We start from the raw sequence: 23,354 nt of genomic DNA, 5'->3' as shown, positions 1-23,354 counted from the left end.
TGATGATTTTTGCCGTATGAGAGGACCTTGCCCGTGTCCGTACTTAACAGGACGTGGTTGAGGCCGCATGCCACACACAAAACTCGTCCATAGCATGGTAAAATGGAATGGCTGAGACGGCTGGTCATGCGATGACGAATAGCTGCTGCTGTGCCGTTTTGGGCAGTCTCATCAGGGAAAGTTGTTGACCTGGTCTGTCTCCCAAAGAAAAATGAGAAAACTTGGCTCACGAGTAGGGAATCTACCGAGGAAATGGCAAAGAAGTCCTCGCATGCTGAGACTTTACCGAGAATAGCGGCCTCATCTGACACAGTAAAATGGCGAGGTAGGGAGGGCGAGCTGCCATCTGCATGCCACACAAAAGACGAAAGTGGTTTGCTAAAGTAGCATGGGATGCCGCCAATAAAATCTGTATCCCCGTGGAAAGACCCCGGCCACGGCTGCAACTGAGGGCACACTGGTTGTTCAGGAATGCATCGGCGGGAGCACGGATTATTGTGCTCCACGCTCCTCATGAGAATTATCGGCTCACTGGAAATCCCTGCCATCATCACCAGAAACAGGGAAGAACACTGCTATGTAGGACGACCTTGCGCTGAAACAGTCTCGAGATTTTTGGAAGTTTGGTGTTACAAGACAGTGCATGCGGATTTTTGTGGACGGGTAGCTTGTTGCGCGTAGTAGCGACGCTGTGACTGTTCATACACCCGAAGCGGGCGCCGGATACATCAATTCCTCGCTGAATGAGTAGCTTCTCGGTTGCCCGAAAGTTGTACAACTGGCATTTATCACCCCCCGTGGTGTCGCAAAACAAGCATTTACCACAGCTTCTGGAATTTGGCATAACGAGCTGTGAGGTACCTTTTACACAATGCGGTACAGAGTTGCGGCGACTGTCGTGGGGGGCTTGCTCCTCGCAAATTGCATTGGAATTGCTTCGGCAACTGAATGGTGTCGGGCGGCGCCGGAAGACGGCAAGCCTGAGTACGGGGTTTGCCTAGCAGCAGGAGAGGGTTCAGCTCGCTACATGATCGAGATAGTTCCTGTTGTGGGCCCCGGAATCGATCTGCAGTGAGCGAACTACAGGCGTTGCACGAGAAATGTATGGTCACTTCGATTGTTTTCAACCATATTCCAGAAGCAACGTGAAGCTCACCGTGACAGGAAGTGACGGAAGAGAAACCAAACCGATTTCCATAGCATCAGAAGCTTTTGGCACAGAGAAACGGTACGAATGTCATTTATCACACTTTAGTACCCACGCGTAAACATCGGCGTTTGTTAGGGTGATTGTTGATCGGATCGATGTTGGTGACCCAGAGTCGATCAGCGTTTTCATTACGGGCAACTCTGCCTGGAAATGTCAACGCATTACAGTGTGGAAAGACTTCCGCTACTGGTTATTCGATTGCACTGGCGTGTTGGACCCTGGACATCGGGACGCTGTGAGTCACGGTGACGCTGTGCTCTGCCCCCTTCTCTACTTATTATCAGTCGCTCAATAGACATACGCAATGTCAGGCAACAAGATGTACCAGGCAGTCCTACAAACAGGAAATGACGAACATGGTACGCATTTAAAGCTTCTTTGAATCACAGTTACAAGACCCACATCAACCTATTTGTCGCTCCGATGCAGCTGGCACCTCGGGAGGAATAGAGCTTACGTTAATTGGGAGTGAGCGCCAGTCAGCTCCGAAGCTACTCGTCCAGGACGTTCGCCCGGGGGCTGAAAGAAGGGTCCGCTTCAGAGCAGCCGACGGTATGCATCAATTGCAGAATTCATAAGGACGTGCTCTCTTATCCAAGTCCTGCTTGTCAGTTGGCGACGTAACGGCACTCGTTCTTCGGAATACAGCTGGCACTGATCCCTGGTACTGCGAGTTCGTCCGTATCAAAGCAGACGACGGACGGGTTTTCGCATTCAATGTTAAAAGATGGATTGGCACGCCGTATGAGTCTGCAATTAGAGTGTCGCTCAAACCCTCGGAGGATGCTGACACTCCGGCCCAAGACGTTGAGTGTCACACGAGAGCTTTGGACCTGTACAGCCGGTGGGTTGGACACCTCCCGTCTTCTGGGGACGCATTCCCGAGAAATTGGTTGCCACAGCATTCCTGAAAAAATCGGCATTTTCAAAGTTCGCTGTCCGATGAACTGTCAAGCATCAAGTTTCGCCAGCGTCGATGGTTCTTCGATTCATCCAGCGGCGAGTTCCATCTGTGCCGCAGCCATTCACGACGGTGTCCTCTCCCCTTCTGGTAAGCAACACCGCTTGCGTCGGACCGAATAATTGGATGGCTGCCACTGCCTGTAACAGGTGGAGAAGTCGTTGTTTCGGTGGTTGGAGAGCTTACAGATTATACCGGGAGTGCTTTAAAATCAACAGGTTCGTGCTGTGTTTTAAACTACGAATTTCAGGCTCGAAATTATACTTCCTTTTCAGGCACAGCTTCCTCGAATTTTAGCTCTTCGCCAGTCAACCGGAGTTCTAGCTTCTTTGTCTACCGCACCGGTATGAGCAGTCTATTGCCGAGAGGCGTAGTGTGTGTTTCATGCCAGGATCCGACCAGATTCTATTGACGAGGTGGACAAGGATGTCCGTGTAGTCGATGGTACGCACTCCAATTATTTAATTATTTAAAGACGTACTATCGGTCTTGCTTCTTCCAGCTTACGGAAAGCTCTCTTCCACCGGACGTCTGGAAATACGGCGCAATGGAGTGTGGGGTTCGGTGTGGTGAGTTTGACATCAGTCGGCGCGAACTGTAAAGCAGCAAATGCGTGCCCTACCGTGCAGCAAACAGGGTGATTTCACAGTTTTCACTATTGACTCAGCTCGGAAGGCATGTCACGAACTCGGTAGGAGGCTTACAATATATCAGGGAAGTAGTTCTTCAACATGTGCACATGTGACAGGGTACCTTCACGGCATGTACCTGGAGGACGGCTGCGAATCTGTGGAGGGGCAGTACGTGTGTGCTGGCGCCAAGTATCCTGTATCTGTCGCAGGTAAGGCAACAAGCGAAAGGTTTGCGTAGCCATAAGAGAGAGTAGAACACGTTGTCCAATGCAGGCGTCATGGTAACTACTAATTCACATACATGTTCCAGTTGGTGGAAACTACCCTTGCTTTGCAGTGCATGGGACCGGAGAAGAACATAGCTGACTGCACTTTTGAAGAGCCTCCTGCACGCTGTGCCGACCACTCCATGGATGTAGCCGTCAGATGCACCAATAACCCTCCGGCAGAACCCCCGCTGGGAAGCCTTCGCATCGTCGACGAAAGTGGCGCTCCTGCTACAAATGGGGTGGGCAGGCTTCAATTCTACAACGAAGGTATGTCACGCGATTGCTCAACATTTTCTCACCAGCCACAATGGCAGTGAAACTCAGGGTGGGGCAGCGTCTGCAGTGATGGATGGACAAAAGAATCTGAGAAAGTCGCCTGCCTTCAAATGGGCTACACTGGCATCAAGGTTGGCATATTCCTGACACCCACCTTCTTTCATCAATGCTGACGACTTTTCTGTCAGCACGGTGGATACTCGGACGACGGATGTGACAGTGTCAACGGAGTCGACTTATGTGGGCCTGATACGGAAAAGATTGCCGCTTTCGGTGTAGCCTGCGGAGGTGAGTAGCAGTGGCACAGGTTTCAATGAACTCAAGTGTAGCTGAACTTCCATAGGCGAGGAAACAAGTTTGAGGCACTGCCCGCATGAGATCTCAAGCGATGTTTACTGTGTGCACGAGGAGGATGTCGTTGTCGGCTGCCGCGGCGACGGAGACCCTTCAGGAATGGGATTGTTCAGGACCGAGGACACTCCAGCCTTGTCGAAACGGAGCTTACCACCGAAAATTGAGCTCAACTGTGGCGACCGGCCTCTATCACACAAGCAGATGGGCGGGCAGTCTGGGGCGATGTTTATAGCGACGTGCCCCGAGGGCTGCAGGTAGGCACCCGGCTAAGCTAAGCCAGCGACCCCCGTGTTATTGCGTTTTATGAACAGCGAAGAGCCAGGGTCTCTAAAGGGAACTTATATCTATACGGACGACTCGCCGGTAAAGTCACTGCTTCGCCTGTTTTCTACGTTTTAAAAACCCACTTTTCCAACAGATTTGCAAAGCTGCTATCCACGTCGGAGTCATAGGACCCCTTGGCGGCGACATTGTTGTTGTGCTCGGCGAGGGACAGAATTCGTTCATGGAATCAGAGCGCAACGGCATCAAGAGCGAGTCCTTTGGGCGATACGATCACACATGTAGGAATTCGATACGAAGCTAAAAATGCCGAATAAACCCATCGACCTTTAACAGTTATGGTATCCCTGCCCATCAACTCCGTCAAGGCCAGGGCAGCCAAGGAAATAGTTAAAGGGGCTGTGTACGCAGGAGGATCGGCAATCCCTAGTGGAGGTGCGTGACGCGAGTTTTAGGAAGAACTGCTACCGACCTATATAAATTATCGTATGTTCAGGAAAGTTTCCTGCCTTCAGACAAGCTGACGTATCGGCCCCCGTGGACTTGTTGCCGGAGAAGTTCCGTTGGTTCGCTCCTGAGGAATTCACTGGTGAGCACGAAAATAGTGTCACCCTTATGGAAGTATGCTCTCAATGATGCGGCTTAGGTTTCCGCGGACGACCGGAGGATTACGTGGAAACGGCGAAGCTTCCGGGGGCGAAAGCACTTACAGGCTTTTCAGACTTTACCTTTGCTCTTCATATGTCCGTTACCGGTAAGTCGTTACTTCGGCGACCCTCCCGTTTGCGCGTTGACGAAAGCTGTGACAGGAGGAAAGAGGACCTGGAGGACCATACTAACCCAAAGCGGTTGTGAAGGCTTCACCCTCGCAATGGACGACAAGGATGAGCTTGTCTTCGAACAAAATTGCCACCCCAGTTTTATTAGCACTGGGATAAAACCAGCCATAGGAGGTGGGTAGTGCTTAACATGGGACACTACCTCCCTGCCCTTGCATGATGCCATCCTCAGAACCGTTGCATGTTGCTGTCTCGTATTATTCGCCTGAAAAAGTTGTCAACATCTACGTGAATGGGCGACAGGTCGTTTCCGAGAAGACTGACTTCGATTTCAGCTTGAAGGTAATGCCGTGGGGTGCTTCAGCTGTGGCTGTGTCTCACCGGCGTCGTGCTTCAGGACCAGTTGACTATCGGTCGTGCTGCGGATTCCGAATCTGAGTATTTTATGGGCCATATAACGGCGCTGAAAGTTTTCGCTTACGCGCTGTCTCCGGAGCAAGTTCAACAAGTGGCAGCTGAAGCAGGTGCTGGCCTCGGCGAGGGCGGTCCTGTCCCACGGGGAGAACGACGTACAGACGATGGGCGCGTCTGCTTGTCTCCATGCTCCTCAGAGGAGCCCCTTCTCAACGAAATTCCGAAATCCTCGCTCCCAACAAATCCAGCTATTCAGCTGACTTGCGAGGATACTTTGAGACGCGAGGAGTTCAACGGAGTAACAGAGCAGCGCTTCCTCGTTTCCTGCCCATCTGGCTGCACGTCGAAGGTTGCACCAGTTTACGGATCCAAGGTCTACGCAGAAGCAAGCTCTGTGTGCAAGGCTGCCCTCCACAATGGAGCTTTGACCGCACAGGGAGGAGAACTCGTCGTCGCGACACACAGTGGCCTCAAATCGTACTCTGGTACGATCGGAAAAAATGGTGAGCCGGAACCACTACTCTGACCATTAATATTGGTATTGTAACGCGATTTCAGGGGTCATTAGCCTGGGAGAGGACGAGTCTCAGCTCCGATCCTTCTCCGTTCTCAAAGCGCCGAATTTCAGAAAGTTGACTTGTAGAGGTAGTGTGCTGGCGGCTATTCATATTCACTTTCTCTGTCACCTGACTTTTTAGATGATGGCGCATTTGCCCTGAAAATGAATCCCGGAGACAAGGAACTTGTAATCTGTCCACCTGGTTCGTACACCGCCCAATAGACTTGTGTAGAGCTTAGGATCATATTTTCAAATGATAGGTTGCCTTGCCGCAATCGAAGGAACGGTCTATGGAACAAGTAAACTCGTTATTCCGCGAACTGCCAACCTCCCGCATTCCTGAACATGAAAATATTTCTTCCTCAGAGGTGTACAGCCCGATTTCCTCTATATGCAGAGCGGCAATACATTCTGGGCATCTGGTAAGTGGCATTTGAGACTATACGGTTGGCAAGAGGAGTCGATGCGTCACTATATCCCGTTTGACAGACCAATGAGGGTGGTGAAGTAGAAATGCAGGTGACTGGGCAGCATGAGGAATTTAAGGGGAGCAACAACAACGGAATCGAGTCCGCAAACAGCGGTTGGTACTTAAGAGCTATCACGTTTGTGAGGAGTGCATCAGTGAAACCGCAGCAAGAAGAGTTGCGGTAATCTGGTGACATCGGTGTGGTAGTGCTGGAAACGTGACGGCCCAGTTTATTTGGTGCGGCCTGTTTTGTATGCTTCATATGGGAAACGAATGAGTCGCTTCAACCTGTCTGAGTTTTTGACCAACATGAGCCCCACAAATGTTAACGCACGAGATGACTGCTAACTCCAGCAGGAGTTGACGGAGCAAGTGCAGAAGCCCTTTAAGACGTAGTCACTGGGCCTGACCCTTAGCGCATCGGATTTTGACATCCCCACTAGGATTCGTCCTGCTTGAGCCGGTAGAAAAGCATGTACGCGTCCGAAGAATGGCAGGAGTCTGCACGTGCAACCACACATAAGCCCGATTTCAAATGTGTTCGTCATTATGGCCACAACGCGCTGTTGACGACCGTATCGTGTCCGTGCACACAGCAAGCTCACCTTCTGAGACGGACTGCACCCAAGAATCGTTGAAGTCGTACCTGCATCCGCAGCACAAACACAACCGAAAGCCATATACAAGACCACAGGGAGGACCGGAGGCGCACCTGGTGTTGGAGTGATTGACAGGACACGTTGTGCGATACCTGGTACTGGCAACTGCACACGCATGCACCTGCAAATATGTGACTGAACTGAGGCAGCGAGTGGCAGAACCGACACCTCACCACCGTCCTCGCAGCTTTGCGTAGGCAAAGTAGTGGCCTCCGCCGAGCTCCCCGGAATGAACGTTCACCGCCACCAGCTCGTAAAGGGGCGCAAACCCTTGCTGCACCAGGAAAAGAATGAACATCACACAAATGTGCGTGTCGAATACAGACAATATCACAGAACAGGCCGTAAAACCAACGTGGCAACCAGTGACATATCTCATAACTCACATCCTTTGCATGCATCATTTCCAGGCTTTCAGGGAGAATGTACGGGGTCATGTCCAGGTAGTCACCGGCTGCAAAAAATGACACAGCATGATCCCGAACTGAATTGATGAGTAGACAGCTTAGGCGCATTTTTGCGTGGCTGTTTGCGGCGGGAGACCGACGTACCTTTGTACGGGAATGTGACCTTCGTGCCGATTTTAGATCGCGTAAATCGACTGCATCAAATCGGAGAGAAAGCGAGCGGACTTGATCTTCGGTTTAGGCAAACATACCTTGCAGCAAGCTCTTTCTTTTTGATATCCGTAGAGTCCATGCGCCCCACACAAGCGGCCACCTCCCCGGTTCCGTAGAAACCTGGGACTCCTGCAAGCGAACTATTTCGGACAGAAAACTGCGATTGAGGAGGGCTTTATCTCTCTATGCGCGGGGCGGCGGGGGGGGGGATTCGTGGAAGTGGTGCTTACCTGATGTTGTGAAAACGCTTCAGATGGAGTATTAGAATCTTGGGCATTTTCCATAGGTCTAGCTTCTTGTACGCCTGAACATGCTCCTTGCACGAGCTGCAGTACCTGCATAACGAAGAGATTTAAATCAATCGCGACGGCACAATGCATGCTGCTCTGGCGGAAAACAGCGCGTACGAACCTGAATCTGAGAGTTCGCAGCTCACCACATATTTTCGATGTCCAGTCGCTCTTGTTCCGAGAAGAGGCGTAGGCAATCGGAGATGTCCGTGTTTGGTTGCACCTCCACAGGCCCCATCACGCGAATGCCTTCGGGGGGCCCCACCTTCTCGCTGTCCGTCAACGTCCCCATGTCGGCGTAGAGTAAGGCCACCTGCACGAGAACGCACTGCCACACAGACGTTCGTCTCGATGCGGAGCTTGCCATGGACAGCACTGCCTCCTCTCACCAGAGAAACCGGATCAGAGAATCAGTCAAGCACTCACAAAGTCTCCCGTCTTGGGTTGCAGGTTCGCCGACACAAGCTGGTTGTCCATTGGCAGTGGCCGCGGCTGGTTACTCGCCTTCCCTCCAATGCCGTTCGCCAACAGATTAACGCCCTGACTGATGACGCTTTTCTGCGCTTCCTGAACGCGAAAGCCTGGAGGCTGAAAACACACACACACTCGAACGAAAACATGCAACGGGCACGAACATCCTCGCAAGGTACGCTCCCTCTGAAAAGCCCAATGAAAAAAAAACGCTGCGGAAGCTTCAAATCGCTCTCTTCCCACTCCGTCGGCCAGAGTGGACGGCTTACCACTAGCAGCTTGATCTGCCGCGCCCCGCCCAGGTCCGACTGCCCTGAGAAGCTCCGAATGAATCCAACGGCGTGATTGATCAGGGACTGCCCCTGCGGGCTCCCCTCTTCGTCCTGTGGCTGATTCGCTTCCGGCCGCGAGACCAACTTCTCTTCATCGTTGCCATAGAGGTAGATGCCTTCCACTTGTTTGTAAAATTCCTCGCACGTAGCGCCCTCCGCGACAGGCAACAAAACTGGCATACACCGCTGGATTGGCCTAACATCTGAAGTTGGAAAGAGAAACGCACACAATGACGGGAAACCCCTAACGGAAACACCGAAACAAGTCCTGCCACTAGATGATGAAGATACGACGCGGAAGCCTGTTTCTTCCATAGCTACACCGCGGCACGACAGGAACTGCCAATGGAAAACCCTATACACAAAAACATATGAATACAACAATATATGCATATATGCACGCATACACATACATGCATATATAAAAAGAAGAATTTAATCCGTGACTGCACGTGCTGTCTTCTTTTTTTCTTACCTCCAGCAGGCGTTCTGAAGACAGGGAGGACTAGTGCAAAAGTTGTGTCGGTCTCGGCAAGGCCTCTCGCGCCAAGGCAGAAACTGTTTGACTGCAACAGAGAAACGGCACGGGTGCGAGGAAGCGGTGACACATCAGCGATTTTGTTTTAAACTGGGAGTTTCCCCCTCTTTTCCACGCATCCGTGTGCCTTCGTATTTAACATGACGTACCCTTCTCTTCTTGACGCGATGACACGTTGCTTCTGGAGAGGGCTTCTCGCTGTCACCTGACGTGTAATTTCCCAACGCCTTCCACCTGTCTTCGCTCGGCTCGCCGTCGCCAGCCGCAGTCGTCGGAGGAGCCTTCTCCGTCTCTGCGGTGCTCGTGTGCCCGGGGGATCCTCGAGCGCCGTCTCCTCTCGCTGTCGACTCAGCCGGGCGGGCGTCCATTGTTCCCTCGACACCGCCCCTCGCAGAGTCCTTTCGGGATCCTGCCTCTACTTCCTGTGGAGGGGAAAGCCCGCAGAAATGCAAAAGGAGTCCAAACAGACTGTACACTCGGTGGATGCTTCACACACTGCCTCCCTCGATATTGACCTGACTGCAAAGCCCGCATGTCTCGCCGAGGTGCTCAGGACTCTCCTCCGAACGTCCTCAGTGCGGTGACTCGACGCAACTCTACAACCGCGACAAATCGTCGACTGGAGATCTGCGTTTCTCTGGGGCACGCGTCCAGTCGCAAACAAACACAACGCATTCAACAGCTTTGAGGATCATCGCGGCGCTTGCCGGCACTGTCTTTGGCAAAACGCGAGCGATCCGTTTCTTGTTGGTCCTCACCTGGACGATTCGCGCTGGCATCAGCCACGCAAAGATGTGCGAAGGTTTTCTATCGAACCTGTACCTCACCTGAAAAAGCAAACGCCACAAGGAGAGATGGGCGACAAGCCTTGCCTTGAAAAAATGCCTGTCCACGCGACGATTCAGACACACGCTGGAAACGGCAACACGGCCTCGCGTATGAACCGTGAGAACCTCCTCAAAACGCTTTCCGCTCGCGATTCCCCACGGAGGATTTCGATGTGGAGCAACTGCTGGATGCCTCCGAGTCGTCGTCCTTACAGACGGGTGTGGACGCTGTCCGTGGAGGGCGCGAAGATGCGCGTCGCAAAGATTAGACGCGCAACCCCTCTGTAAAAGGACTAACCGTCGACGTGCGGGATGGCGGCTTTCGAAAGATGGAGAGGCACGGGCGTGCAACTGAGAGCCAATGCCCACGTATAGGTCGCTTCTCACTCGTCGAAACGGCCGCCGTGCACACGCTCATCTTATTCCTTCAGAGCGCATTTCGCCTTGCCCATCGCGTCCTCAAAAGCACGTTTCCCCCGGAAGGTAGAGAACTTTTAGAAGGAGAGGCGCATCCGTTGAAATCAAACCCATCAACACACGTTTTACGAAACCAAACGCCGACAGACAGAAGCTTACAGTGTCCGCGGCAGTGAAAACCTTCGCGTTCACGTCCGACAGGTAGACCCCTGCGAGGTCTTCCCTGTTCTTCGCGAGCATGAGAACGTTGTCGGCACTGAGCTGCGAGAGATCCTTCAACTGGACGTCTGAGAAGGAACGATGGGAGAGACAGCAAAACAGCAGAGAAACCAGCAAATGAGAGACAGAAAACCAGAAGAGACACGAGACTTCCGAGCAAAAGTGACGCAAGGCGGTCATCGCAGAAAAAAACTCCAAAACACTCGGACACAGACCGTGGCGTGGAGGGAGAGCCCTGTTGCGAAACAGACAAGCTGCATCACGAGAGCGTAAGCCTCTCCGTTTCTGTTCCCACTCCTCAGTCGCGGACCTTCGCGGCTCCCCTGAACCCCGAACACTCAAAAACAGTCCCGTTATCCATATCATTCCCACCATCCTTCGCAACGCTACCCACCAATTTACTTAAATATGTATATATATATATATATATATATGCGTAGATAAATATATACATAAGTATAAGAGAGGCGCAACTACATGCTGGGATGTGCCTGTGCACTCTGAGAAGATCAGGCGGTAGAGAATGGGACGCACAAAGCCTTGAGGACAGACCAGAGACGGCCAGCATAAAAAGGAAGCGTTGAAGCCTCTCAACAGTGGAAAAAGCAGATAAACGTACTCGACAAGACGCTCGACCGCAAGGTTTCCTTTTCCTCGGCGCCGAGTGTTTGCGTCGAAGCATCCGAGAGGAGCCGAGCAACAATGTCCTGAGAGTCACCAACGCACGGAAAGACGTGCAGAGTTGCAGAGACCACCTCCTCTGCGACGGGGTAGGATTTGGTGAATCACAGGTCCACACGGAGGTTCGAGGCCCCGCCACGACGCGCGCGCCGAGCGCACGACTTGACAGGCGTGGCAGCATCTGCCTAAACTTTGAAGTTCAGATGCTGCGCCTATGCTCCGCGCCTGTCTCGCCCCATTTACAGGGAACAGGATCGAGACCTAAATCCCTGCTCAGACGTTCGGCATCTCCGACAAAGCAGAAGCGTAAAGGCCCACGGGGAAAGGCAACTGAGTTTTCTTGGAGGAAACGTGCTCACGAGGCAAACTTGTTTGGCCTTGGCGTAGTCGAGGTTTCCTGGGAAGGCGCGCTGGAAGCAGAAGGCTTCGGGCCGCCGGGAATCAACGGCAAGGGTGAAGACAACTTGGTGACGCCACTCGGGAGGGACGGGGAGAGAGAGATACATGAAGGGATCGAACGTCACCGAGATTTTCCCGCATGCAGGACACTCCAGACGCGAGCGATACTGGCCTTGAAACAAATCCACAATCACTGAATCGTTGATTTCCTTGTGGCGCTGCCACGAAAGCTCCGCAACTTCCGCGTCCGACTTCTCCGGGCCCCCTTCGATCTTTGACTGCGCAGAAGGAAGAAAAAAAACAGAAAAAACGTGAAAAACACAAACGGAAGATGCGGCACAAGGCGGTTGACTCTCTGTGGCGCGGCTGCCGAAAAACGCAGGAAAAGAGGGAAGCGCGCTGAGCTGTCCCTCCCCACACACCTAAAAAGGGACACTCCAAAAAGGCGTGAATGGTCGCTCGCTGGCAGAGCTGTCCACTTACAAAAGACAAAAAAACACGAAACACCAGACCTATCTGCCTACATGTTCATATATATATATATATATATATATATATTAGACATATATATACATAGATAAATATTAGGCAGAACAGTAGGTGTTTTGAGGGGTTCGGAAGACGCTCTGACTGTGTTTTGCACTTTTCTTTGCTTTTCTCTTGAGCTCTTGTGAGCCGTGTGCCACTCTGTTGTGTGCCTTTCCCTGGCGCAGCAGGAACTCGGGCCGGAAGCATAAGGCAGATTAGTGGAAATCTGTGGCATTCACAGGCGTGTCCCTTCCCTCTCACCTCGTAGTACGGCTTCTTCTTGATGCGGTTCAGGTCCTCGTGGAGGCCGTCGAGCAGAAAGGCAATCAACTCTTGCGAGTCTTGCTGGTTGTAGCCCAGGAACTCTTCGCGCACGCGCCCCACAGCCGCCTTCAGGTCGCGCGGCGCGAGAGGCGAGTCGCCTCCAAACCACATATCCTAAAGAGACACAGACAGGCGAAAGCAAACGAAAAACGAAACCCTGAGCGCACGTTTTCCGCCCAACTCACTCGACACCCCGACCCGTCTCCACTGAACAAACTGACATCGGCGGACATATATACATATGAGTGTATATACATGTATGCATGTATATGCGTATATATGCCTATATATGCATATGTATGCCCCTGGGCAGAATCATTTTTGGGCATGCATGTACGGGGGTTTTCTCGACTCTATATGTGCGTATCTCTCGATGCAAAGAGAAACCTCCTACGTTTTCGGCTGTGCGTCATCGCATTTGCGACTCACAGGCGGACTCTCTTTTCTTCCCGGCTTACCCGCAGCGTCGCGTGATAGGCCCTAGCGAGGCGGCCTTGCGTGCCCATGACATTTTCCTCGTTGATGTCGGCGACGAAACGCCCGCTGAGGAAGTAGTAGGACAGGGGGAGGACTTTCGAGAGGCACTGGACGGCGGAGTTGAGGAAGCAGGTGTTCCCCAAGTTTGCGAGGCCGCAGACGCCGCCAGACGCGAACATTTCGTCGAGGTTTCCCTCGAGCGCGCCTGGCCTGTCTCCGCGAGCATCGCGACTCCAAGGGCGATGACTCGCGTCCTCGTCTTCGCGCGACGGGGACAGTTCGAGGCTTCCAGGCGACGGGAAGAACCTCGGCCTGAGGTGCGGTTGACTGTTCACGCCCTCCTCGACGTCTCTGTCCTGCACTAGCTGCGGCGACTCTGGAGACCGCTCCCCGGCACTCGACCTCGCAGGTTCCCAGGGAAGCGGCAGGGGTCTGCGTTTCTCCGTGCGCGAGGCTCCGACAGCTCCACCCTCGCGCTCGTCTTCGCTGTGCAGCCCGTTCACGCGCGGACTCTCACTCCGCCTCTCATCTGTCTCGCTGGGCATGTCCGGGGCCGGGAGAGGCAGCGCCTTCGCGAGGAGTGCCTTCGCGAGGAGCGCCTCCGCGGCCTGTGGGGGAAGAGCGAGGAAAACCATCTCGGTGTCGACGCCTGCTTCGCCGAGCGTCCGAGGACGCCCGGTGTCTGTACACAGCAGCCGAAGGTGCGCCGGACGCTTCGCGCCCTCTCCCAGGAAACCTGCCAAGACCGTCCACGTCTCGTTGTGCACCAAGTCAAGCACCTGGAAGCAAATGCGTGGAGACGAAGGCACGCCGAGGAGTGCGAAAAAGGAGAAAGAGAGGCGAAAAACGCTGGGGAACTGCGGCGAAGGCTGCTGCCAGGCAACTCCGTTTCCAGATCGAGGAACGGCAAGTTGAGAACTAAAAAGTGGACAGAGCACACATCCTTGCCGTGAAAGGCAGGCTTAGAGGTTCTCAACATGTGCTGAACTGCGGATGCAAGGGATAATGCAGCTTAGCTGTCCCCTTAGCACAACGAGTTGTGGCCAGAGTGTGTGTGTGTGTGTGTGTGTGGAGTAGACGTCTGCCGAGTTGGAACGGCGCCTGACCTTTCTTCGCGCTTCTTCAACCGTGTCGCCGTGCGAGAAAACGAGATTTCCGACGTGAACACAGTCACTCTCTGCGAGGTCCGCGTTCTCAGCTGTATAGACACCCAAAAGCAAGGGCTGTATCTCGACTTTCAGCCGCTGGCCGTCACGGTACACTCGACGAGGGACTTCGATGTCCACCTCAAAGTGCTGCATCAGCAGGCGCCAGAACTCTTCGTTCACCACTTCGAAACGCTCGCCCTGTAAAAAAATCATGCATTCAACGCGACGCGCAGTAATGCATATATACTAAAAGATGTGCATATGTAGATATATCTAAATATACGCAGATGTATAGAGAGATGCTATATGCTGATGCACGCACATGTACTATAAATCTACATAGGTAAGTACAGGCAAGAGACAAACATACATGAGTGGTGCATGCTGACATATACATCTACATACAATTACATGTATATAAATATACATAATGTATATAGATATGCATGTGTGGGGTAAGAGACGTCTCGTGGATCGCCCTCTTTGCATTTTCTTTACTTGAGCGTATGCGACTGAGTCGTCGAGAAGGGTGGTTTTTGTTGCTCGCGGTTTGTCTCTGCTGGCAGCGCTCAGTAGCGGTTTGTTCTCAATTTTCAGCGGCAAGTCCTGGGCAGATAGTCCAGCGTTTTCAGGATCCTCCGATGTCCCGTAGGTCGCCAGGAGTTGCAGGTTGCCGAGGAATTCTCGGTCCACAACGTACCTGAGCAGAGAAATCCCATCTTTGGAAATCGAAACATATTCCATGCAATTGCACACACACGGGAGGTTGTGCATCCCTCTCGCCTCCTGTCTCCTCTCTGCATTCTGTGACGGCTTTTACCGGCTAGGGGCAAGCAGGGGCGACTCAAGACCGCCTCTAAAGAAAGAGATGCCCGCGCTCCACCGACGGGGACAGCAGGGCCCCAGAGAAGCCGCGCCCCCATCGGCACAAAAGGAGGCGCGGTGCTAGATCGTTACTACAGGCCTATGCATGTTTATCAAAGAGCATCGGAAACCCATTGTTGGAAACGTGCCTACGTCCGTAAGTGTAAATGTAAATACGTGAGGCGTAAGTTGACATGTTTTGAGACAATTGAGGACGGGTGCTTGTGATTTTTTTTCACGCGTGCTGTCATCGCAGCGTGGTGACGACCTGTCTCTCTCTCTGCTTCTCTTTTCTTGAGCGTCGTTTCCTATATACCCCGGGACAGTCTCAAAGAGCAAACACGGGACCAAAAAGGAAGACGTCTTCACAGGGGATCGGCTGCTTCAGTTTCTCACGTGTCCGTTCCCGGAAGCTCACCAAGTTTCGTCCTCCGTCTGAACCATCATCGGATCCGAGAACTTTTCCCAAATGGGCTTCGCGTCGTCCTGCGTGACGCAGGCCTTCTTCCTCGTCGCCGACTGCCAGTCCATCTTTCCTCTCTTCTTCTCGGTCTTGTCTCTTTCTCTTTCGTCTTCTCTCCTTTTCTTTCGTCTTCTCTCTTTCTCTTTCGTCTTCTCTCCTTCTCTTTCGTCTTCGCTCTTTCTCTTTCGTCTTCGCTCTTTCTCTTTCGTCTTGGTCGCGTCTTTTCCCGGTCTCGTCCCTGGTCGTGCCGTTTTTTCTCGCCCGAGTTCCGAGAGGTTTCCGGCGAGCCTCAGTGGTCTTGCGTGGCAAGAAGGGAAGAACGCGGTTTACTCCTCGCGTTCGATCGAGACGAGACCAGAGAGCATCTTGGAGAGATCGACCTCGCTTTTGGGATCAACTGCGCGCAGAGGGCCAGGGGGCGAAAAAGGGAGCACGATCCGAGCAGACGGGAAGTTTTCACCTTTCTGGAAAAACGCCGCATTTGACAAGACAGCCGAGGGCTGCGTACCGCGGCAGTTCCTTCACCCGAGCGAGGAACACAAAAGAAAAACTTTTACACGCAGACAAGCTCGAGGAGAGATCGGCACGCGACAGAGAGCTGTAGATACGCCCCGCTGCATATTTCCTCGCGTCCTCGATTCCCGGTGGAACTGGGAGCAAAACGATATATCTACAGGGGAAAAAGTGTGGTCGCCGGAGTTTCGGAGCGTTCCGAGGCGCTGCGTGTTTCCGACGTCGTGTAGGTGTGCGGAAAAAGAGAAAAAACGCGAGAAACGGGGTTTCTAGAAAAATCGCGACTTCCTCGGGAAGAAGCGTGTCTCCGCTGTCGGGCGTCTTTTCTTTCACCCTAGCACCCCGTCCACTTTGCGAGAAGGCGCGAAAGGGGGGACCTTTGGGGCTGTGCGTTTCTCGGAATGAGGAACGCGGCGCCTGATTTGCTTCTCCAGAAAAAATGGGGAATTCTCTACGTTAAAATGTCTATGCAAACTTTCAGCTGAAGAGCGAAAAACGATGCGACGCTCTCGCGTGTTTCGGACGCCCCCGCCAGCATCTACTCTCTCCCAGATGCACATCACCGGGGAGAGAGCGGAGCTTGACCACAGAGAGGAATTAGCCAGAGAAAAGGAGACGCAGAGAGGAAGAAAGAAGTAAGGATAGTTGATATATCTACTTTATATAGATGGCAATTGAGGACGGCGTTACCGTGTGCGTTCTCAGGGGGTAGACAGAGTCGAGCCGTTTTTCCATTCACGAAAAGAGAGAGGTGTCGGGCGCCGCTTCTTTTTCCGCGTTTGCTTTCCGTGAGGTGAGCGGACCAGCAAAAACACCTCCAAAATTGAACAAATTCACCCCCAGGGAAATGTCCTCGTCACCTGCCTGGCCTCGACTTCTCGCCGCTCTACTTCTCTTTCGTACTCAAGAACTTTGCCCGACTCTTTCTTTTCTCTGACATATTTCCCTCCATCACTCTCTCTGCATATATACATAGAAATATCTTCTTGTATCGCTCTCCCTCTCCATATATGTCTCCTTCTATCACTCTCTCTGTATATATCTCTCTATCACTATCTCCCTCTCTACATATCTACCGTACCTACTTCTCTCTCCCTCTATCTGAATCTACCTCTGCGTGTCTGTGCACCTGCCTTTGGAGGGACCGGCTTACTTCCGCGCCGCGCTTTTGCTTCCTTTCTCTCAAGACCTCGCCGTGTCTCTCTACATCTCTCAGCTATCTTCAGGCTGGGAGCTCATGCAAATCTCTGGAGAAAAGCGAGGGATATTGGAATCCGACACTTTTTGCTGTCTTAGCCTAGTGGGGTGATGGTGTACAGCGTCAGATACAACGCGAGGGGAAGTTTAATGTGCACGGAGACATCTGTTTCGCCCTTCCCCCGTAAGCACGTTGAACATTTCAAAGCAAAAACATCTACGAACCCAAAGATCTGTTCCTTACAGGAAATCGACGAAAGTGCCCGTCACCAAAATCACTCTGGCGTTTCGACATCTCTATATCTGATATATTTAGGTATATAATTGTATCTACCTATATATAAATATATGCGTACGGAGACAGATACGCATGCACATGGTAACTTGTGCATATACACACAAATAGAAGTAGATATGCCTACATGCATATACGTATATCCACAGATACATGGTTACATGCATAGAGATATGTGAAGATGTATATTTACATGAATACACATGTACGCTTTTGAGTACGAAGGCCTTTCGAGACACATTTTTGCACTTCCAAAAGTGTGCGAACGTGTGAGGGTGAAGCCGGTCGGGACCCTGAGAACTTTTTTCGACGTTGCGCTCTCTGAAAAAAGACACTTTCTGCCTTCGAAACACTTCTTCCAAAAGCAAACAAATCACCTCCCAGACTCTCGCGACGTGGAAGCCAGGAAAGACACATCTGCATGCACCTGTGCATCTCGTTATACACGCTCGGCGACACAACTTTATCCACACGTATACAAATATACATTTATATATAAAACTGCGTATACTTGAACAACTATATACACATATGTATATATATATACATCCATGAAACTCTTTGTATGGTGACGCTCACTCGTTTTCTGTCTCTGCCTTGACTGTGCCGTTTTGCATGCAAAGAAGATAGGCGAGCGGGTATGCGCATGGGGAGAGAGACGGGTAGACAGATCGCGTAACTTCAGTTGTTTGTTTGTCGCAAATTGTTCAAATTGTCCAGAGCAAGTTGGAGAGCTTGAATTCCCTTCTTGCCGAAACCAAGAGCCATCACCGACACATACAGCTGGTGCGCCAAGGCGAGACCTGAGGAAAAAAAAAACATACAAGAAAAAAGTAATGCACGCCTGTGCACCTCTCTATCCGCCTTCTACTATCTATATCTCGATATCCCTGCCTCACTGTGGATCTTTCCCCCTCATTCTGCATCGATAATGTCTCTTTATGTATCTTTGTCCCTGTACGCATCTCTGTCTATCTGTGTCTCTATGTATGCATCTCCATAAATGCAGCTATATCCACTCTGTTTACGTTCCTATATTTTATATTTATCTACTGTAAAGAGCTTGATCTCACGGTTGGTCTCTCGCGACAATTGTCGCCACATATATGTCCCTAGAAGCATCCATTAATATAAGAAGTAAAGTCCGCACTGGCTAGGCAGAGGGTGCCTGTTGTGACATTTTGCATGCGCTTCTCAGGCTGCGTGCATGCGCACCTGGGAGGGCGAGGTTTGCTCGGCGAGCCTCCGTGAGGGCGATCTGCATGTCTTTCACAAAGTGCTCCACGAAGAAGCCTGGCTCGTAGTCGCCTCTCAGAATGCGGGGTGCGTAGTTCGCCAGGGACCTAAGACCGGCAGAGCATTGGGGAGACTACGCAGCACCTCTCGGAAAAGAATGACGTTCGCGCGAAGGCGCCTGTTCACCGCCTCCCTACGAGCTTCGCGAACACGTCTTCTCCGTAGCGCAACAGCTTCTCCACACGTGAACACCTCGGTACGCAAAAACAACACTCTTGCATCACAGCTCCACCTCTCGAGGCAATCGCCAGCGACACGTACTTCGCCGCTCCTCTCGCTCCGATTGCAGTGTATATACATATATATATATATATATATATATATGTACATACATACATACATACATACATACATACATACATTTATATATTTATATGCATATTTGCACTACATGCGACGTTATTCAGAAGTAGACGTACGTAGATTGATAGAGATGGCCATTATACCCGTAAATACGTCTTCTATACGTGTAGACATATGTACATATGTGTAAATACGGAGTGTCAAAACTCGTGGAGCCTCGAGATTCTTACCAGCTTCCTGCGGCGCCAGTGGAGACTGCGGCGAGCGTTTTTTCTAGATCCAAGCCCATGCGTCTCGCATACAAAAGCGCTGAGACGAACAACAGCACAAAAGCTGGAAGCAGGAACATCCGTTCTCGCGAACGAATGCTTGAATGCCCGTTCCTAATCGTTCAGACGAGAGAAGTCGGTCAATCAAAGTGTCACGCGTCTAGGACCAGAAAGAGACGGTACGAAGAAAGAAAGAAGTGGAGAAGGGGAAGAGTAAACGCGAAGCGGGGATGAAGGAAAAGGAGAACACAAGAGGGAAGAAGAAGGGAAGCAAGGGAGGACGCGAGAAACGAGAGAGATGTCTCCGGTCGAGGTGAATTCGTGACTCACCTTCGACTACTCCGATCATGTTGGTGGCGATCAAGATTTGATTTGTCATCTTCGTGTGCTGGCCTGCATGCGCAAAGAGGCTCCAGAAAATCCACGCGCACGTCATCAACGCCGAAGGGCTGTGCTGAGCTCCTCGTGTTTTAAACCAAGCAAGGATAACGCGCATTGTGTGCGCAAAGCCGAGGGACAAGGAGAGAGAGAAGTGGATGAGACTACGAGAAAGAGAAGAGAAGAAGAGAAGAAGAAAAGGAGAGAAGGAGAGAAGGAGAAAGAGAGAAGTGGATGAGACTACGAGGAGAGAGAAAGGGAAAGCGAGCGAAGGAGAAAGAAAAAGGAGAGCGGAAGAGAAGAGGAGGAGAGAAAGAGGTGGAGGGTAAAACGAGAGGTAAAACGAGGAGAGGTAGAACGAGGAGAGAAGAGAACAAGAGAAGGAGAGAACAAAAGGAGAGAATGAGAGCACGTGACGCAGAGCAAAGAGAGAGAAATGGAGAGTCTATATAGAGAAGAAGACACGGAAAGGGCGTCACGAGACCACAGATGCGTACACCGAGCAGCGCGAGCGGCAGGCTGATGCGTTTCGGAGGAATCGTAGAGCGATGAAGCAGATAACCATGAGCTTTGCAAAACCGATCAAAAACGCAGTGCTTCTGTTCAGCCGCGCACCTGTGCCGGGGCCGCCACAGAAGGTGATTTGCTTCCCGAGAATCTCAAACACAGGCGAGACGGCGAGGAAAGCCTCCTTGTCTCCTCCCGCCATGATCGACAGGCGCGCCTCGCGAGCGCCGACATCGCCTTTTCAAAGAACAAAAAAAACCGGGAAACAAAGGTGCACATGCGTGCTCTTCGAACAGCTCGTCAAACAGATCAACAGACATTTGCACACCGCAGGCAACAACGAGGCGCCTCCGCCTCCGATCTCAAACAGGTTCACGTGTTTCCGTACCCCACCATATATCGATACAAGAACGAGTGCACACGTAGTTAACCACACACTGCCTCAAACACACATATAGGCATATATGTGTATATATATACATATATATACATATATATCTGCATACGGTTTGCTGTCTACGTTGATGTAAAGAAATATGTACACCTAAGAATATGCGCATATATATATGGGTGTATATATATATATATATATATATATATATATATGTATCCATGGACGTATGAAGATGTACACATGGGGTGGGTAGAACATTTAGGTTCATATGCATATCCAAGTGTTATTTCTCGATATTTTCCCCGGATTTTTCTCGCTGTGGTGCCGAGTGCTGGACCTCATCAGAGCCTGCGAGTGAGTGGCCTGTACGTACCGCCGGAAACTGGAGCGTCGAGAGAGAAGACGCGTTTCTTCTGAGCTGCCTCGTGCAGGCGCTGCGCAAGGCTCGGCGTGCTCGTGGTCATGTCGACAATGACGCCGCCTTCGCGCAGAGCCTCCAGAGCACCCTCAGGTCCCACTGGAACGCAGAGAAACAGAGACAAAGCCTGCGTCCACTATCCCGAAAATCGCTCCCCTTTTTGGTGTCGCTCACTTGTTCTCGCTTTTTCCCTTTCTCTCGTTCTCCCTTGGTTCCTTTCTGCCTGGAGAGATCGGCAAATTTGGCGACTCGACAGGCGAGACTCTGAGGCCTCAGATGTGGCAACGTGTCCCAGGCACGCAGCCGGATGTGGAAATGCAGCCTCTCGGAGGCCTCGATTCAAACCTTCCAAGTACACACATGTACACAGCCACACGTTGATATACACCTGCACACACGCAGAGGCATGCAGTTACATGTCTACACAAATACCTCGACGTATGTGTGTACCCATATGCACACGAATACAGATCCATGCCTACACACAGCCACATACGCATATTTTTACTCCCCTTCATGCACATCTAAATACACAAGCACAGGTACATGTATACATATACATATCGATTGATGTGTGCAGGTGTAGATGGGCGTCACGAAGGGGTGCACGTTTCTCCGTTCGGTTGTTTCCGGATGTGAAGGCGAAAAGAGACGCACAGTAGACTTGTTCGACGTCCTCGGGGTGACCGACGATGCTGATGACCACGTCGCTTCCTTCCGCAGCTTCTCGGTAACTTCTCGCCACGACGGCGCCCAACTTCTCGAGAGGCGCGCACTTTTGCGGAGTGCGACTAAACGGGAGAAAAGAGACAGAGGCAGAAAAACGTGGAGAAGAACGCGAAAGAAATGCGACGGTAGGGCGCCGGAGCCAACAACGACGAAAAGGAACACGCCGGCGAACAGAGAGAGATAAACAGAGAAGAAGACAGGGAAGGCAGAGAGAAGAAGGAAGATAAGCGAGAAGATGAGACGAGGATACAGATCAGAGAGACAGAAGAAAGAGAAGAAGAAGGGGAGGAGAAGGAAGAAGAATACACAGAGAAGAGACAGACAAAAAGAGAGAGACAGAGAAGGAGGGACAGAAAGAAGAAGAGAGAAGAGAGAGGAAAAGGGACGAAGCGCGAGGATGCGAGAAAATGCTTTGTCACGGAGAAGAGCACAGGCGGTTGCGTCGTTCCAGTACGGATTGCTGTTTGTGTGAGGGAATCAGTCGCTTTGGGTTTTGAACATTTGAGCGTTTAAGACTTCCCGCTCCTTGCGTACTTGTAAACTTTCATCCGGTAGCCTGCTCTCAAGAGATGAGTCGCCATCGACCGACCCATAACCCCCAAACCGATGAATCCTGCAAAACATTTCTGCATTCCAAGAGATGCACGCGTTGACTCGCGCCCCAGGAAAAAGAGAAAACGCGGAGGCAACTAAACGTAGACACCAAACCCACGGACATGAGCATCTGGCCAAGTGTTACCATTTCTCTCACATTTTATATATACATATATATTATTATACATATAATTATATATGCATGTTAAAGGAGAGGGAAAAGGGAAGAAAAACGTATAGAAGACGACATGGGCAGAGGTACATGTAGACAGATGCAGATAGACACTGGTAGACACAGATAGGTAGGTAATCAAGTGAATGTGTGCATGCGGAGTTCAGCTCAAACAACGGACTCTCTCTTGTCTCAAAAAGGAAAGAGCAATAAAACGACGGGAATTCAACTTTATATTATACATATATGTGCATGTATAATAAGGCGTACTGTATATACATATAGGTGTGCGCACATGCATATGTAGAGATGTGCGTGTGTGTGCGTGGAGGTGAAGAGCTCTGACCGATTTGCGTTTTTCCAGGGGTGCACTCGACCAGGGTAGCGCGAGCGGCTTGGAGGCCGTCATGGCCCGCTGAAGAATTACTCTCCATGAGGACTGCGCGAAGACTTTTCTCGTCCTTCTGCCGAGTCCCAGAGGGGATCTCTCTTCTAATGAGGAGAGACAAAAAAGAAGGAAGAAAAGAAGAAAAGGAAGCAAAGAGAGGAACAAGAAAGGACAGGAGCACGAAAGGACCGGAACAAGAAACGACAGGAGCACGAAAGGAGAGGCGGAGGACAGGGATGAAGAGGAAAATGAAGAGAAAGATGAATAGGGCGGAAGGACGGGAATGCGAGAAGAGGGACGCTTTGCACGAAAGCGAAGGCACGAAGGAGAAAGGAAAGCGAACGCCGAACACAAACGGGCCTTGGTTGGCTAGGCCGCACTGCGAGGCTTCCGCGAGTTCTGCAGAAGTTGCGCGGCACCCGGTCGATACCCTCGAGTG

At 51.5% G+C, this 23,354-nt stretch overlaps 3 protein-coding genes across 3 annotated transcripts; 1 reads left to right on the top strand and 2 right to left on the bottom strand.

Moving 5' to 3' along the window:
* Window positions 1–871: 871 nt before the first annotated feature.
* Window positions 872–5,958, top strand: NCLIV_024520 (hypothetical protein; the record flags this gene model as incomplete). Its single annotated transcript, XM_003882647.1, has 26 exons — window positions 872–1,071; window positions 1,139–1,228; window positions 1,286–1,445; window positions 1,506–1,566; window positions 1,640–1,762; window positions 1,823–2,054; window positions 2,113–2,261; window positions 2,321–2,389; window positions 2,447–2,515; window positions 2,574–2,615; window positions 2,674–2,740; window positions 2,801–2,862; window positions 2,920–3,012; window positions 3,166–3,339; window positions 3,397–3,479; window positions 3,537–3,636; window positions 3,692–3,956; window positions 4,014–4,065; window positions 4,121–4,265; window positions 4,321–4,419; window positions 4,481–4,573; window positions 4,615–4,729; window positions 4,804–4,937; window positions 4,996–5,105; window positions 5,161–5,662; window positions 5,876–5,958. 26 exons carry the CDS (start codon window positions 872–874, stop codon window positions 5,956–5,958), a joined length of 3,372 nt encoding a protein of 1,123 aa, XP_003882696.1.
* Window positions 5,959–6,644: 686 nt separating this feature from the next.
* Window positions 6,645–15,530, bottom strand: NCLIV_024510 (Ubiquitin carboxyl-terminal hydrolase, related; the record flags this gene model as incomplete). Its single annotated transcript, XM_003882646.1, has 21 exons — window positions 6,645–6,706; window positions 6,811–6,851; window positions 7,038–7,138; window positions 7,251–7,318; window positions 7,416–7,465; window positions 7,715–7,819; window positions 7,921–8,087; window positions 8,201–8,362; window positions 8,515–8,780; window positions 9,053–9,143; window positions 9,265–9,537; window positions 9,874–9,942; window positions 10,519–10,646; window positions 11,198–11,285; window positions 11,619–11,936; window positions 12,448–12,624; window positions 12,969–13,197; window positions 13,390–13,766; window positions 14,094–14,333; window positions 14,634–14,835; window positions 15,418–15,530. The coding sequence occupies 21 exons, from the start codon at window positions 15,528–15,530 to the stop codon at window positions 6,645–6,647; spliced, it is 3,327 nt and encodes a 1,108-aa protein (XP_003882695.1).
* A 2,618-nt stretch (window positions 15,531–18,148) lies between these two features.
* NCLIV_0245 (NAD binding domain of 6-phosphogluconate dehydrogenase) lies at window positions 18,149–22,961 on the bottom strand (the record flags this gene model as incomplete). Its single annotated transcript, XM_003882645.1, has 9 exons — window positions 18,149–18,270; window positions 18,683–18,810; window positions 19,297–19,375; window positions 19,666–19,728; window positions 20,329–20,457; window positions 20,988–21,131; window positions 21,690–21,823; window positions 22,296–22,374; window positions 22,874–22,961. 9 exons carry the CDS (start codon window positions 22,959–22,961, stop codon window positions 18,149–18,151), a joined length of 966 nt encoding a protein of 321 aa, XP_003882694.1.
* Between the last annotated feature and the right edge of the window lie 393 nt (window positions 22,962–23,354).

This window comes from Neospora caninum, chromosome VIIb, assembly GCF_000208865.1.
Source record: "Neospora caninum Liverpool complete genome, chromosome VIIb".
Lineage (NCBI taxonomy): Eukaryota > Apicomplexa > Conoidasida > Eucoccidiorida > Sarcocystidae > Neospora > Neospora caninum.
Note: the sequence above shows the minus strand (reverse complement) of the source record. Positions and strands in the feature narration are given on the sequence as shown.